The sequence below is a fragment of the Peromyscus californicus genome, unplaced genomic scaffold (genome assembly GCF_007827085.1).
Source record: "Peromyscus californicus insignis strain IS unplaced genomic scaffold, ASM782708v3 Scaffold_3__1_contigs__length_106647218, whole genome shotgun sequence".
Classification (NCBI taxonomy): Eukaryota; Metazoa; Chordata; class Mammalia; order Rodentia; family Cricetidae; genus Peromyscus; species Peromyscus californicus.
In genome coordinates, this window is record NW_026294551.1 from 52,868,745 (window position 1) to 52,883,064 (window position 14,320).

General features: G+C 57.5%; 2 protein-coding genes across 3 annotated transcripts; one reads left to right on the forward strand and one right to left on the reverse strand.

The window, feature by feature from the left end:
• Positions 1 to 262: 262 nt before the first annotated feature.
• On the forward strand, positions 263 to 6,791 carry Slc2a4 (solute carrier family 2 member 4). The gene is made up of 12 exons (XM_052758104.1): positions 263 to 456; positions 837 to 1,345; positions 2,615 to 2,731; positions 2,836 to 3,008; positions 3,099 to 3,223; positions 3,337 to 3,452; positions 3,553 to 3,715; positions 3,822 to 4,009; positions 4,163 to 4,267; positions 4,374 to 4,475; positions 5,047 to 5,250; positions 5,728 to 6,791. The coding sequence occupies exons 2-12, from the start codon at positions 1,313 to 1,315 to the stop codon at positions 5,929 to 5,931; spliced, it is 1,530 nt and encodes a 509-aa protein (XP_052614064.1). The 5' UTR covers positions 263 to 456; positions 837 to 1,312; the 3' UTR covers positions 5,932 to 6,791.
• Positions 6,792 to 7,559: 768 nt separating this feature from the next.
• Positions 7,560 to 13,231, reverse strand: Ybx2 (Y-box binding protein 2). 2 transcript variants are annotated; one of them, XM_052758105.1, is made up of 9 exons: positions 12,903 to 13,231; positions 12,208 to 12,271; positions 10,855 to 10,888; positions 9,865 to 9,954; positions 9,048 to 9,332; positions 8,758 to 8,861; positions 8,404 to 8,596; positions 8,021 to 8,105; positions 7,560 to 7,923 (listed from the first exon to the last, which is right to left on the reverse strand). In XM_052758105.1, exons 1-8 carry the CDS (start codon positions 13,174 to 13,176, stop codon positions 8,055 to 8,057), a joined length of 1,095 nt encoding a protein of 364 aa, XP_052614065.1. In that variant the 5' UTR covers positions 13,177 to 13,231; the 3' UTR covers positions 7,560 to 7,923; positions 8,021 to 8,054. The 2 variants fall into 2 exon arrangements, with proteins under 2 accessions (XP_052614065.1, XP_052614066.1); XM_052758106.1 differs by having other exon boundaries at positions 8,419 to 8,596; positions 12,903 to 13,228.
• Positions 13,232 to 14,320: the final 1,089 nt, after the last annotated feature.

Sequence of the window (14,320 nt, forward strand, 5' to 3'; positions counted from 1 at the left end):
AGGAAATTAGGAGGAGGTCCATGTTTGTATATATTTGTCTTGATATATGAACTGCACCATTCAGGCGGCAGCTAGACACGTGGGTCAACCCTCCAGAGAGGGTTGCATTGTAGGTTAATGAAATCTCAGGGGAACTGTTAATGGAAGAGACCCCCACAGACTAGAGGATGGCTACCCTGGTCCAATTCACCGAGGTTCCTCGCTCTCCCTCTAGGTGGCGCCACAGCCTTGCACTTCTCAGGCGCGTTTTCTGACTCGCGCTCTCTACACGGTCTGGCATCTCTCTCCCTGGACGTGCCTAGGTCGTGCCCTCTCAGCTGGAGACCCAAAACAGGAGCTGACTCTGGAAAGCATGTCACCCACGCGGCCAGCACATGCCTGGAGGCTCAAGGACTTCAGGGAGAGCAGTGTGGCTGGCGTGAGCACCTGTCCCTTGGGCCCCCTCCAGAAACCAAGGTAGGGAATGTGTGGAGGGGACGGGCCGGTAGGCAGCGCCCCGCCCAGGGATGCGTGGAAAGAAAGGGCGGCCAGGTTCGGTCCCCAGACCCTGGGAACGGAAGCTATTGGTCCCTTGGGTCATCCCCTTGTGGGAAGCGTGTCGCGGACCCTTTAAGGCTCCATCTCCCTTGCCCTCCCCCGCCCGGGACAGGCTGGGACACCCGGGACCTGACATTTGGCGGAGCCTAACGTGGGAGCTAAAAATAGCCACTCCGGGTTACTTCGGGGCATTGTTTCTGACACACACACACCCCCGCGCGCTCTGTGTCAGCCTGCTGCAGTTACCCGGTACCCTGGCAAGTGCACCTTAGCCCGTGCGCGCCTCTTCGACCTCACAGGGGGACCCGCTGCACTCAACTCCTTAAGAAACTTCGCAGTCCAGGGTTTTTGGATGGCGGGAGGATCCTTTTGTTCCAAGAACCCTACTTTGAAGACTTGCAGGCTGGCGGGAACCATAGGGGCGTGTCCCCCCGGCCCGCACTAGGCTAGGGGTGGGGGCGTGGCCTTTTGGGGTGTGCGGGCTCCTGGCCAATGGGTGTTATGCGGGGCGTGGCCCATGGCGGGGCGGGAGTGAGGAGGTGGCTACAGCTCCCCGCGTCTTTTTCCCCCCCAAGCGGTTCTCACTCGATCCCGGAGAGCCCTGGTGCTCTCCGGCTCCTTGGCTTGTGGCAGTGCGTCCCACCAGACCCGCCCTGTGCACCTCACTTCGGGACGCCGGGGTCTTCTCCCTCTGCCCTCCAGGCCGGGGCCAGATAGCCACCCCATTCGCTTTTTCTCACTGAAGTGCTCGAGTCCTCGGTTCTTCTAAAACACGATGCCGTCGGGTTTCCAGCAGATCGGCTCTGAAGTAAGGTTCAGCCTTTGGGGGGCGAATCGGGGACGCGGGTCCGGCTTTTCTTGGGCAGGGGTCGAGGTTGGGGTTAGCTAGGAAGCGGTTCCTGCGCAGGCGCAAGGGTTGGGATTGGGGGGCTGGCTATTTATACTCAGCCTAGACAACCCGTGACTGTCAGATTCCAATTCCGCCAAGAGACCTAGTGGATCCGAAAGACTCTTCACGCGCCTAGGCTACGACTGGATTCTACTGACGAATCCAGAGTTTGTCTCCTGTCTTACTGTGCGCAGCATTGAGTGACACTCCCCTGCCCTCGACTCTACTTGGGAAGGCAGATCCAGAGTCTCACCTCCAGAGCTGCGGGTCTGTTCGGACTCACAGTGTTTCTGGGACCGAGGCACTTCGGGGGCCCCACCCCCACTCCTGGCGGTCCTCCAGGAGGCTGAACTTTCCCTTGGCCTTGCGGTGGGTGGAGGGGCAGAGGGGAGTGTCAGCCCCCACCCCCCACCCCCAGCTCAGGTTTCCGCTTGGAGACAGACTGTGCCGCCAGCAGCGGCCACCACCGCCACCGCCCCTCACACCACCACTGTTCCTCCCTCTTCCCTTGGGCATGGCTCTCTCCCCCTGCTAAAATCCCGTCATATCCCCCAGTACTTAGTCCCAGCTTAGGAGCTGAGGGAAGGTTAGGCCAAGACTTTAAAAGCCACCTGAAAGCAGTGACCCAGATGTCCTTCCTGGAATGGCCCTTCTTGGGCCTGTTGAGGGCCTGCTGGAGCCAGCCGAGAGAACTTCCAGAAGGAAGAGAAGAGGATTGGGGCTGATGCTAATCCTAAACTTATCGGTTTATAAAAACAGGCAATGTCTGGAATACTATTAACAGTTGATTTTTATCTTTGTATTGTTTTCACAGACTGATAGGTAGCCCAGGGAGGCAATATCACCTCACAAAGAGAAACCAGGGGTTCCCTTTAGAGTGAGGAAGTGACTTACCCAAGGTCACACCAATCTAAGCCTACCTCAAGGTCACAGGGGAATTCTGAGGTTCAAATCCTCAGACATTTTCCTGTAATGTGGACACAGACATCCGTTTTTCCTACATGCCCAGGTTCCTGTTGAGTTCTGTTTACAGTGAGATCTTTGAACAATTCCTAATATGGCCCACTTTCTCTCACCCAATATGTTGGATGGAGCCCAGCATCTTCGTGCTCCAGCTGGGCCTGGGCCCCTGGAGGAAGCCAAACACGATTCTATGTGACATGCCTCCCTTTCTGTCTGTCTGCCCAGGATGGGGAACCCCCTCGGCAGCGAGTGACGGGGACCCTGATCCTCGCTGTGTTCTCGGCTGTACTCGGTTCCCTTCAGTTTGGCTACAACATTGGGGTCATCAACGCCCCACAGAAGGTAAGAGGCCTGCCGCTGTCGGGGGGGGGGGGGGGGGGGGGGGAGGACTCAGAGCTGGTGGGAAGAGGAGGGCCTCTAGATTCACCCCCATGTCCTTCCCCCAGGTGATTGAACAGAGCTACAACGCAACATGGCTGGGAAGGCAGGGGCCTGGGGGCCCCACTTCCATCCCACAAGGCACTCTTACTACCCTGTGGGCTCTCTCCGTGGCCATCTTTTCTGTGGGCGGCATGATCTCTTCCTTCCTCGTTGGCGTCATTTCTCAATGGTTGGGAAGGTACGGAGCTGGAGAGATGGGGAGGTGGGAAGGGGGGGGGGGCCATAGCATGGGTGCCCTGACCAGTCCTCCTCTTTGTGTGCCTGCCAGGAAAAGAGCTATGCTAGCCAACAATGTCTTGGCAGTGCTGGGGGGCACCCTCATGGGCCTCGCCAATGCCGCCGCCTCCTATGAGCTGCTCATTCTCGGACGGTTCCTCATCGGTGCTTACTCAGGTACCCGTGGGTGCTGTGGACCTAGTCTGTGCCCCTGCTGTCCTCGGTCATGTACGGGCTGCTGTAAGGGAATATGCAGCCACCCTCAGCCCTCTTTTCTTCCTTCTGCCCAGGGCTAACATCAGGGTTGGTGCCTATGTATGTGGGAGAAATAGCCCCCACTCATCTCCGGGGTGCTTTGGGAACACTCAACCAACTGGCCATCGTCATTGGCATTCTGATTGCCCAGGTAAATAGGAAGCTGGGAGTAGGCGTTGGATTGGGCATCCATAGTTGAGCAGGAAGGCAACCAGAGACACCTTGACTCTCTTTCCTACCTTCTCCTGCAGGTGTTGGGCTTAGAGTCTATGCTGGGCACGGCTACCCTGTGGCCACTGCTGCTGGCCCTCACGGTGCTTCCTGCCCTCCTGCAGCTGCTTCTCCTGCCCTTCTGTCCTGAGAGCCCCAGATACCTTTACATCATCCGGAACCTGGAGGGGCCTGCCCGAAAGAGTGAGCTCTCACCTTGCCTATAGCCCAGGCTCACACCTCCACCCCATCTTGCTAGTACCCCGGCCTCCTCTCGGGCTCCATAAGGCCTGACATTCCCCACCCCCAGGTCTGAAGCGCCTGACAGGCTGGGCCGATGTGTCGGACGCGCTGGCTGAGCTGAAGGATGAGAAGCGGAAGTTAGAGCGGGAGCGTCCCATGTCCCTGCTCCAGCTCCTGGGCAGCCGCACCCACCGGCAGCCTCTGATCATCGCAGTAGTGCTGCAGCTGAGTCAGCAGCTCTCGGGCATCAACGCTGTACGTAGGGAGACCCAGGCCGACCTGGGGAAGGGGAGGAGGGAGCAAGCCATCTCCTCCATTAGCGTTCAGGTTCAGTCCAGTTTGGTGTGGCTGGGATGAAGGACCAGACGTCCCTGCCATTCACTGCCTTTCCTGCTCCCTCCCTTCCAGGTGTTCTACTATTCAACCAGTATCTTCGAGTCAGCTGGGGTAGGACAGCCAGCCTACGCCACCATCGGGGCTGGTGTGGTCAACACCGTCTTCACGTTGGTCTCGGTAACTGCTTGCCTGTGGAATGGCCACGTCACTGGTTTTTTAGCCCTGGGTACCTAGAGGTCCTATTCTTGTTTGTCCCCAACTGACCAGCTGCCTCCCTCCACAGGTTCTCTTAGTAGAACGGGCTGGGCGACGGACCCTCCATCTCCTGGGCCTGGCAGGCATGTGTGGCTGTGCCATCTTGATGACTGTGGCTCTGCTTCTGCTGGTGAGGCCTGGGGGCCGTGAGGGCACAGCCGTCTAACCCATGGGAATAACCTCGAGAGGCTCTGTGGCTGATGGTGGGCCAGGACCATGGGTGCTCGATTCTAGAGTCGATCTATGCTCTGAGGTACCCTGGCCACAGCGGGGCCTAGCTATAGCACAAGTTTAGCAGTCCCTGTGAGGCCTCAGGAGCAATACTTTCCAAAGGCACATCTTCAGAGCCCAGGGGGAATCAACCATTATAGGAACAAGAGACCAAAAAATATGGCTCCACCTTGAAACTACCAGAGGAAGCCAACAAAATGGCAGCTTTCATAAATGCTCCAGGGCAGCTCAACACGTGGGAGACTGGGGTGGAAGGCTTACAAGTAAGTTCAAGGCCAGTCTGGGTAACATAGTGAGACCCTGTCTAAAGATGGGGTGGACAGGGGATGCCCTAGGGCCTGTTCTAGCCTAAAATGGCAGCTTCCATCCAACAAGCCCTGGAAAGGAGATTTCAGTCCTCTGGGCCGAGGGCAAAGGGAGATCTAGAGAAGCCAGAACCAAATTTTCTACTATTCTTTCCTGGTCTCTAGGAACGGGTTCCAGCCATGAGCTATGTCTCCATCGTGGCCATATTTGGCTTTGTGGCCTTCTTTGAGATTGGCCCTGGCCCCATCCCCTGGTTCATTGTGGCCGAGCTCTTCAGCCAGGGACCCCGCCCAGCAGCCATGGCTGTAGCTGGCTTCTCCAACTGGACATGTAACTTCATCGTTGGCATGGGTTTCCAGTATGTTGCGGTAGGTTCTCTACCCTCTGCCCAGCTTCCCATTATCAGTGGCTGGGGGGTGGGGTGGGGGAGGCAGCTCACCCCTCGTTCCCTTGCTCTCTGGTCAGGGACTCCCCATCCTACAGGTAGTTTCTGGATGAGCAACCACCCTGGTGGAGCTACACCAGAACCAAAGTGGGTGGAAATAGATGGGCCGGGAGTAGAGTTATCTTTTAAAAAATAAACAGTGGTATAATTTAGACCAGAAATAAAATGATCAACTTTCTATGAACGCTAGCAGTGGTCTAGGAATCTACCCCAAGTGTACACTCTTAGGATAACAAAGGATAAAAACCAAAGCGGGTTTTCAATGTAAATTTTCATTTCTGGTCATTTCCGTTGCCTCTTGAAGGAGCCATCTGCTCCTTGAAGCGGCCCCAGCTCCCTGTTAGTCTGTAGCCCCCAGTTTCCCACCCTCTGTCAACACCTCTTTCTCCAACTGTCCCAGGATGCTATGGGTCCCTATGTCTTCCTTCTATTTGCCGTCCTCCTGCTTGGCTTCTTCATCTTCACCTTCCTCAAAGTGCCTGAAACCAGAGGCCGGACATTTGACCAGATCTCCGCCGCCTTCCGCCGGACACCTTCCCTCTTAGAGCAGGAGGTGAAACCCAGCACAGAACTTGAATACTTAGGGCCAGATGAGAATGACTGAGGGGCAAGGCAGGGTGGGAGAGCCACCCTCTGCAGCCCCACAGACCCCTCCTCTCCTCAACAGCACTTTAGCCCTCTTTTCCCGTTACCTCCAGGATGGAGAAAACTGCAGCCTGGAGAACTGGGAAGCCGAGGGAAGGGTGGTTCAAGTACCCCCTCATTCCCCTCCTGTGACTCTTTTGGATTATTTATGTGTTGTGGCTAGGCTGTGGCCACCTGGTGGGCTATTCTCTCCTGCCTTCCTCCTGCCCCTACCCAGACTCAGCCACAGAAAACTTCTGTTCCCTTTAGAGAAGTGGACCTGCGGAGAGGAGGGCCACGCTGAGTTCAGTGGGATGAGCAGGAGCAGGGGTGGCCATGAGAGGAGTGATTTCCTACCAACTGTGACTCCGCCCACAACTTGGCAGTTCCCCTGAATTCTTGCCACATAGACTCTGGGTGAAGGGGGTTCTGTCTTGACCCCTCCAGGGCAAAGGACACACCCTCCCAAAGTCTAGCCTCTCCTTGGTCCCTGTAGGCTCCACCTTCCAGGGCAAAGGAACAACAGTATATACCTGAACGTGGCAAGGCACAGTAGTAGCAAGCGTCAGTCTCTAGACTCAGGGGGTTGGCCTCTTGTGTCCCCGGGCTGCCTAGTGTGGCTACCAGCTCTTTCTTGTTCCCCTCCAGGAAGGGTGCTAGACCCAAAAGCTTTTGACCAACTAAAGGCAAGAGGGGATTTGAAAGGCTGTCTATAAACACTGGTTGGGAGGGAGCCTTTGGATATTTTTGTATGTTTTGAATGGGTAGGGAGCAGAAACCCAAGGGCTACTGTATTAAATGTGTATATAGAGATTCATCCATAAAGTCACTGTATGAAGATGAGTGTCCTGTCATGGAGGAACTGGAGGGTGGGCTGAGACAGACAAGAGGCCCTCACCCAGCCCTGTTCCTCTTCACTCCACCTTGGCTCAAGGGCTCAGAAGCCTCTGGAGTCTACATTTATCAGTTATTCAGCTTTTTTTTTTTTCTTTCAGTTTTTTGAGATAGAAACCCTATCTCTGTGTAGCTTTGCGCCTTTCCTGGAACTCACTTGGTAGTCCAGGCTGGCCTCGAACTTACAGAGATCCGCCTGGCTCTGCCTCCGAGTGCTGGGATTAAAGGCGTGAGCCACCACCGCCCTGGCCAGATCTACTTCCATCATCTCCCTCTACAGCCCAGGCTGGGCTTGAACTTGCAGTGAGTCTCTTGTGCCTCAGCCTCCTGGAGTGCTGGTTTACAGGGCTGAATCCAAATGCCCCACTGTTTGCTTGAGACAGTCTATGTGGCCCAGAATGCCCTGGAATTAGGAATCCTCCTGACTCCGCTTCCTGAGTGCTGGGTACACCTGGCTCCCTACTTTTTTATCTATTGCTTTAATTAACAGTAAATGTCTTGGAAACTATGTTCACACGTGCCCAGGCACTGCAGAGACCTCCCCCTCAGTTACTGGACCGGTGATTCTCGGTGATGAGGGCTCTTGTCAGAGCTGAACAGCTAGGTCCTGAGCAGGGAGCAAATGCAGGCCAATCTTCCGCAAGGCGGTTCACAAGTGAGTAACCAGTGATTCTTCATTCTCACACAGAAGAGGCCGAGACCAAGACAACAAGAAAGCCTGCTTTTGTTTTTACTGGAGGCTCAGGTGGCACATGACAGTTCATAAAATGGCTTCAGGTGTTGGGAGGAGGTAGCAGGGAAACAAAAAATAAATGGGCGGGGAAAACCAATCAGGAGGGGGTGAAGAGCGGGCTGGTTCCTTCTCAGCCTGACTTAGGGGAGGGAGCGGATGCCTCTGAACAGTGAGGACGGATCCCTTCCTTCAACCCTTGGGAGGGAGAGGGAAAAAAGAGAAAAAGCCAAAGGCTGTTGCTTTGGCCCTCCTGAGTCTCAAGGGAAAAGCCGATGTTTTGATGTCATGAATTATGGGAAAGGGGGGAGGGGGATGCTGGGTAGTCAGTTGGAAACTGGCAGATACCTAAGAGAAAGAAAAGAGAGAAATCATAAAGGACACCTTAGCGGAATCCAGTCCCTGGCCTTTTTCAGTCATCCGTCCTGAGAGGAGCAGCACTCACCAGATGGTAGCTCTGGGTGTCCTCTGAGTTGGAATCACTCCAGTATGGTGGTGGGGGGGTCCCCACTGTTGATAGGTGCTGAGGTCTGAAGAGACCAGTGGTTAATTAAGACCTGTTTACAACCTACTTCAACTTTTTCTTAACTTTCCTCTTCTCACCCCTTCTAACCAACTCCCACAGTTCACGGCTTGATGGCCTGTGCTGGGGTTTCCAGGTGAATACAATGTCTGCCAGGGCGGGTGGGCCAAGCAGGAGGGCAGGAGGGGCAGGGACAGGCAGAGCGGAGGTGCAGAAGACTGAATCCGAAGCACAGGACAAAGACACAGAGAGGCAAGTGGTCTTGGCCTTTCCCACACCGAGGTCTGGGCAACCGAGCGCCTCACCTTTGAGAGCCTCACCTCTGCGGCTATAGGCTGCCGGGGGCCAGGGGGCTGCTGCCGTCGCCGCTGGAAGTAGGGGCGGTTTCGTGGACGCTGGGGCTCAGGCCGGGAGCCATCAGTGGGGCCTTGGCTGGGCTTGGTCTCGCCATCCCCACCTTCTGTGGTAGGCTGTTGGGGTGGCCTGGGGCGGAAAGGCCTAGAAAAGAAACCAACTCTGACAGGACAGGGCTCCCAGTGGAGAGTCCCTTCCCCAGGATTCCCTGTTTTCTTGTCCCCATCTGCTCCAGGCTCTTTGAACTCCTCCTTTTACAAGGGCCCAACACTGGACCCTGAAGGGGAAGCCAGGCCAAGTCTTACCTTCGGTACCTGGGCCGGAACCTGGGTGGGGGCACCCGTTCATCTCCTTGCTGTTGGTCCCCCTCCAGTGGGGCTGTCTCCTTGGGTTCTACCCCGTCGGAGCCCTGGAAATACACAAGGCCTAGGTGAGCTACTGAGCTCCGCTGCTGTCCCTGGGCCAGGTCACCCTTGGCTCTTCCTAGTCTCAGGTCTGCTTCCTCTGAGGGTTCTATGGTCCGCCCTCTCAACTGGTCCACTTCTTCCCGGAATGTGGAGGGCTGCCTCCCTGACTGCAACTCCATCTATCTCACCTCTATGGGCTGCTGCTGATTGGGGGGCCGAGGGCCTCGCACAAACCGCCTTCGATAGAAGAAGGGTGGTGGACGCCGTCGTCTAGGCCGCTGCCCCGAGTCCTCTGCCCGCTCCCCTTCGCTGCCAGCTTCAGTCCCACCCGAGGGAGCCTCTGCCACCATGGGTGGTGGGGCAGCTGGACGAGGCCGGGGGATGAATCTGCGGAACCTACGTCGATTGGGAGCATAGCGGCTGCCCTTCACTGGCACCCCCCCAGGCCCAGTCACATTAGCAGCTTCTGCACCCTGGGGAGGCAGAGAGGGAGCAGTCAGAACTGGCCCTGACAACAAGCATGAACACTTGCAAACCTGCCAGATCACTGGTGGCCCCGTCTTCCGGCCCAAGTCCTCTATCCTGTGGCACCTCAAAATCACTCCTTTCTCCCTCCCCCAAGGGGCAGCAGAAGGAGTTTGTACCCATCTGAGAAGAAACAACTTGTCCTTAGAAATAACTGCCACACTCCCCCCAGAGTGTAAAGACAGGACAGGATGAGATAGAGAGGGTCCTGTTAGGGCTGGGGTCCCGTGTAGAAAACAGACAGGAAGTGCTTAGTGAACTAAAGAGAAGAAACCCAGATGTTACTGGCTGGTGACAGGGGTGGATTCTTTAGGACATGTCCTAGAACGGCCCTAGTACTCGACAACATCCAAGTGAGAGGGCACAGGCCCCATCCCCACAATCAGAGGCAGAGCCGATCCCAGGAGTCAAAGCCTAGGCCAACAACCAGGCCACCCTCCCCCAGTCCTGGCCAACTCCACCCCACAGCAGCTCCCAAACCTTCTCTCCTTCCACGACATCAAACTCCACAGTCTCCCCATCTCCGACACTTCGCAGAAACTTCCTGGGGTTGTTTCTTTTAATAGCTGTCTGGTTGGGGGAAAGTCAGGAGAAAGGTGAGGGCAGAGACCAGGATGTCTCCCCAGCTTCAGCCTCCACCCAACTCCACTCTGACATTTTATTGGAGTGTAGGGCCGAAGGGCAGAGCAGGAAAATAAGTGTTCAAAGTAGTAGGGGAGGGCCTGGAGCACAGCTCCACAGCACCGTAAGAAATAAATGTATTAGTAGGGGAAAGTCATGAACTAGAGGTCTGGGGGATCCACTGTAAAGTTACCACTGGCCCCAAGATGTCCTCCCCTTTACCCCTCAGGACTTCAAAAACTGGAGGCAGTAGAAACTCAAAAGCAAAACAAAGGCTGAAATGTCTTAAGTTGTAAAGTGGGTGAAACATACTGTGCTTCTTACCTGGATCCCACTGAGCACTCTCCACCACAGCAGTGGTTCTCAAACTAGCCAGTATCAGAATCACCTGGGAGCATGTTAAAACAGAGTGCCCGGCCCCAGCCCCAAGGCTGATTAACTCAGTGGCGGCTTGGGCAGGACCTGAGATCAGGTGATGCTGCTGCTGGTGCAGGGAACACCCCGAGACCCACGGCACCCAAGTGTCTCTGGCCTTGCCCTCGGAAAATTGCCCGATTCCTTCCTGTGGTGTTACCAGGTCCCAGGAGGTGGTGAACATGCCCCATGCCCCGAGGGCACCACACACAACTCTGACAGCTGTTCGGCAACTCAAGGAAAGTGGGGCTAATGGTGGTTCACACAGGCACCTGAGGTTTAACCAACAGACCGGAGGCTGGCTATTCCTCACAGGCAGGCCGTTGTCAAGTTAGGAGCCAGAGAAATGTATTGTGTGCCACTAGAGGTTGTAGCAAAGGCTTCCAAAGAGAGGGCCGGGGCCTCCGCCCCCCAGGAAGCCAGCCTAGCTCTTACCTGGTGAACAAACACATCCTCCTTGGTGTCATTCCTGCAGAACAGGATGGGTGGTTAAGGGGGTGATGGGTAAGGCACTCAGCTCCACTGAGGCCTCCCTAGGTGCCCATTCCCAAGACGGGCCCATCTTCTCCACTGTTTCAGTTCCAGGGGTATGATGGGGCCCTGGGGGCAGGAAGAGCAAGCCCGCAGGACCCCTAAAGCTGGCACAAAGAGAAGCATGCTGCAGATGCCCAGCAAACACTTGGACATAAGGAAGTTAGGAGGCGGCCACAAAGGCACCTTGAAGGGGCCAGGACAGCCTCACCTTCTACCCCAGGGGCACCTCAGAACCTGCTGGTGCCGGGCCTAACTGTCCCTGGCCAATATCCCCTCCTTCCCTCAACCCCTGTTGCGGTTGGAAAATTCCACAGGCTCCTTCCTTCTATGCTCAGAGGAGGAGAAAGCAGGGCCAGGGGCATACAACTGTGAGAACAGGCATAAGGTGCCTTCTCCAGACAGCCACGAAGCCTTATCTTCACCCTCAGCCTGGAGGTAAAGCACAGGCTCCCTCTACACACACTGAACAGGGTGAAAAGACACACTCCCGTTCGCTGGCACTACCTTGCCTATGACTTTGGTTTAATCCCAGGACAGGGGACAGGAGGCATTCTTTGCATGAAGCCGCCTTCCCCAGAACAAATGTTCTAGTCTTAAAGTACTTGGGTCTGCACAAAGGTCAGCCTGCAAAGAGGGAACACTGAGGCTCCCAGGAGGGCTTGGCTGGGCAGGGTGCCTGGGCTGGGGAAGGCCACAGTAGGGGAGCCCTGGCTCTCCTCAGAATCTTCCATGGCCTCTCCCACAGCTTGGAGGGGTGGGGCTGCCAAGTGAAGGAAAGCAGCGTCTCTAGCTGGGCAGGCACTCCCCCCACTCCCCACCAGCTTCAGTCCCATCAGGTGTGGGTGGGGTGGGGATGGGTCAAATGAGCCACAGCTCTGTAGGGAATTTGTGTAGGTGCCTTGAGTGTTGCCCTTAACCAGGAAACCAATGAGGGCTCCAACCAGGAGCCCCAAACATTCTACCCCAAAGGCACACAGCAAGCTAAAAATAATGAAGCAACTCCAGAAGGTGAGACAGAGGAGCTGGGAAGGGCAGGGTCAGGTTTGCCAAGTTCCTGGATCATTAATCCTCGGCTGCAGCTTCATCTTGCCAGTAAGCACACATTTGTGCTATGGTTAAAGACTCTCAACCAGCCTCAGCTGGACATCACAACCATGTGCCTTGGCAGGGGCAGGGACGAAATGAGGTGTCCAATCCCACAGGCCAGTTCGGAAAAGACACCCGTTCCTCCCCCTCCCTGGGTTCCTTGGATACCTGTTGATGAATCCGTAACCATTCCGGACGTTGAACCATTTGACAGTGCCCAGGACTTGGATTGCTGCCAGGCAGAGATGCAGTGGGGACAGTAAGATGGGGGAATTGGGCTGAGTTTTGAGAGAAAACTAAGCTAAAAGCTAACCTGCCTCCCTGTCAAGTTTCGAGTCATCAGATTTCACGGGGAGCGCCAAAATATTCTCACCCGGGTTCTACCAATTGGAGTCACTCACACAGGGGATTCAGGCGTTCACACCCACGTTCCTCACACCCTACCAAATTCAGGTCCTTCACCTCGAACCGGCTACTCACCTGGCCCACCCTCAACAGCCCTTTCTAGCCCTCCCAAACTTAAGGGTCCCCACTGCACCTGCTTCCCCAAGCCCGGAGGGTGACCTAACAAGAACTGGAGTCAACTACACCAAATCTCCCGCCAACCGGGGCGTGGCCAGGCCCTGAGGCTTTATTTTCCGACCCAAGGCCCTAGCTGGACCTGCCCGCCCCGCCCTCCCGCCCGGGAAGGGGCAGCGAGCTTTCCCTCCAGGGGAATCCACTAATAGTTCGTCGGGCCGCTCCGGGACCGGTTAGTCCTTCGGGCCCGGCCTCCCTTCGGCTCGCCAAACCCGGCTGCCCGTCCCCCAGCCCGCCGACCCCCCCCCCCCGAGCCGCCCTAGCGCGCGCCCCCCCCCCCTCACCCAGCACCGGCTTGTCCGCCTGACTCCGGGCCGGGGGCGCGGGAGTCCCCGAAGCCGCCGTCGCCGGGTTGCCAGGGGTGCGAGGGCCAGGCGCTGAGGGGGTCCCGGCAGCGGGGCCAGAGGCGGCTCCGCCCCCGCCGCCCGCCCCGCCGCCCGCTTTCTGCGGCTCCCCCGCGGGCACCGGTACCACCACCGCTACCACCCCTGCCGCCGTCGCGGGCACCGTCGCCGCGGGGGCCGCTGTCGCCACCACTGCCGCCTCCGCCTCGCTCATCCCGCCGGGTCCAGTACCGGCCCCCGCCGCCGCCACCGCCTCCTCCGCCGCTGCCACCACCACCGCCCCGGCCCCTCCCCCCGGCTCGCGGACCGGCCACCGGGCTCGGTCCTCGCGCCCCGAGCCTCGCCCGCACGCCTGCCGCGGGGCCCTGAGCCGAGGCCAATCGCAGCCGGCTGTAGCGGCGCGCTCGGGTCCCGCCTCCCGGCCGCAGGCCAATCGCAGCCGCGCCGCGCCCCAGGCCCGCACGCCAGCCCCGCCTCCCGGGCTCGGCCCCGCCGCCGCGGCCCCCGCCCGCCCCGCCCTAAGTACACCTGGGCCCCGCCTCCCCTCCGTCACGTGGGGCGCCCGGCCCAGCCCATTGGCCAGGGGCTCCTTTCCCCTCCCCCCCCGCCGTCCCCTTTCCACCGGCCGCGGGAAATCAAACCGGCTGGTGGCGCCCCAACGGCCGCCGGGCTTCTGCGCGCCAGGCCGGGGTCCGGGCGAGCCTCCCAGGTTGCCCCTGACGACCCGGCTGGGGGGTAGCGGCCGGCAGCCGCGGTTCTGCGGCGAGGGCCCCCGCGGGCCTCCACCCTTCCGACGGTCGGTGCCTCGACCCTCCTGCCCGCTCCCCCCCCCCACCGCCCCGGTACCTTTTCGCACAGAACCTCCCCGCACAGCGGTTATCACAAGCAGAAGCCCCCCCACACACCCCGTTTTCATGGTTTTAGGGTTTTTGAAACCTTGAACTCTCGAGCATCTCACTTTCGATTCCCGAAAGTGCAGCGTTGCCTCGAGTTAAAAGTCAGCCGGGGACATATAGTGAACTCCAGGACAGTGTGGGCTACCGTGAGAGACAGTGTCTCGAGAAAAGAGAGAAAAGGAGAAAGCGAAGTTTACAGATTTAGAACAACGTCCAGTTTTAATAACCCGAAAACCCCTTTTTAGGTTGAGTATGGTAGATGACACCCTTAATTCCAGCACTCTGAAGGCTGAGGCAGGAAGACTCAGTAGTTTTGAGGCCAGGCAGGACTCATGTGTTAAAAACAAGCAAACCAAAAGACAAGTTATTTTTGCTACAAGAAGTTCCCTTAAGCCTCTTCTGGGTAACCGGGGCCTCCTGACCCCCCGCCCCAGTTCTGACGTCAGATTTTCTTCGGTTCGG

Coding starts and splice junctions, on each gene's coding strand:
- Ybx2 (XM_052758105.1), bottom strand. CDS start 13,176: ATGAGCGAGGCGGAGGCGGCAGTGGTGGCGACAGCGGCCCCCGCGGCG. Junction 10,889..12,207: donor GGTTACGGATTCATCAACAG/GTATCCAAGGAA, acceptor CCTGTTCTGCAG/GAATGACACCAAGGAGGATG. Junction 9,333..9,864: donor ATGTCGTGGAAGGAGAGAAG/GTTTGGGAGCTG, acceptor CTGCCTCCCCAG/GGTGCAGAAGCTGCTAATGT.
- Slc2a4 (XM_052758104.1), top strand. CDS start 1,313: ATGCCGTCGGGTTTCCAGCAGATCGGCTCTGAA. Junction 3,224..3,336: donor CCTCATCGGTGCTTACTCAG/GTACCCGTGGGT, acceptor CCTTCTGCCCAG/GGCTAACATCAGGGTTGGTG. Junction 3,453..3,552: donor TTGGCATTCTGATTGCCCAG/GTAAATAGGAAG, acceptor CTTCTCCTGCAG/GTGTTGGGCTTAGAGTCTAT.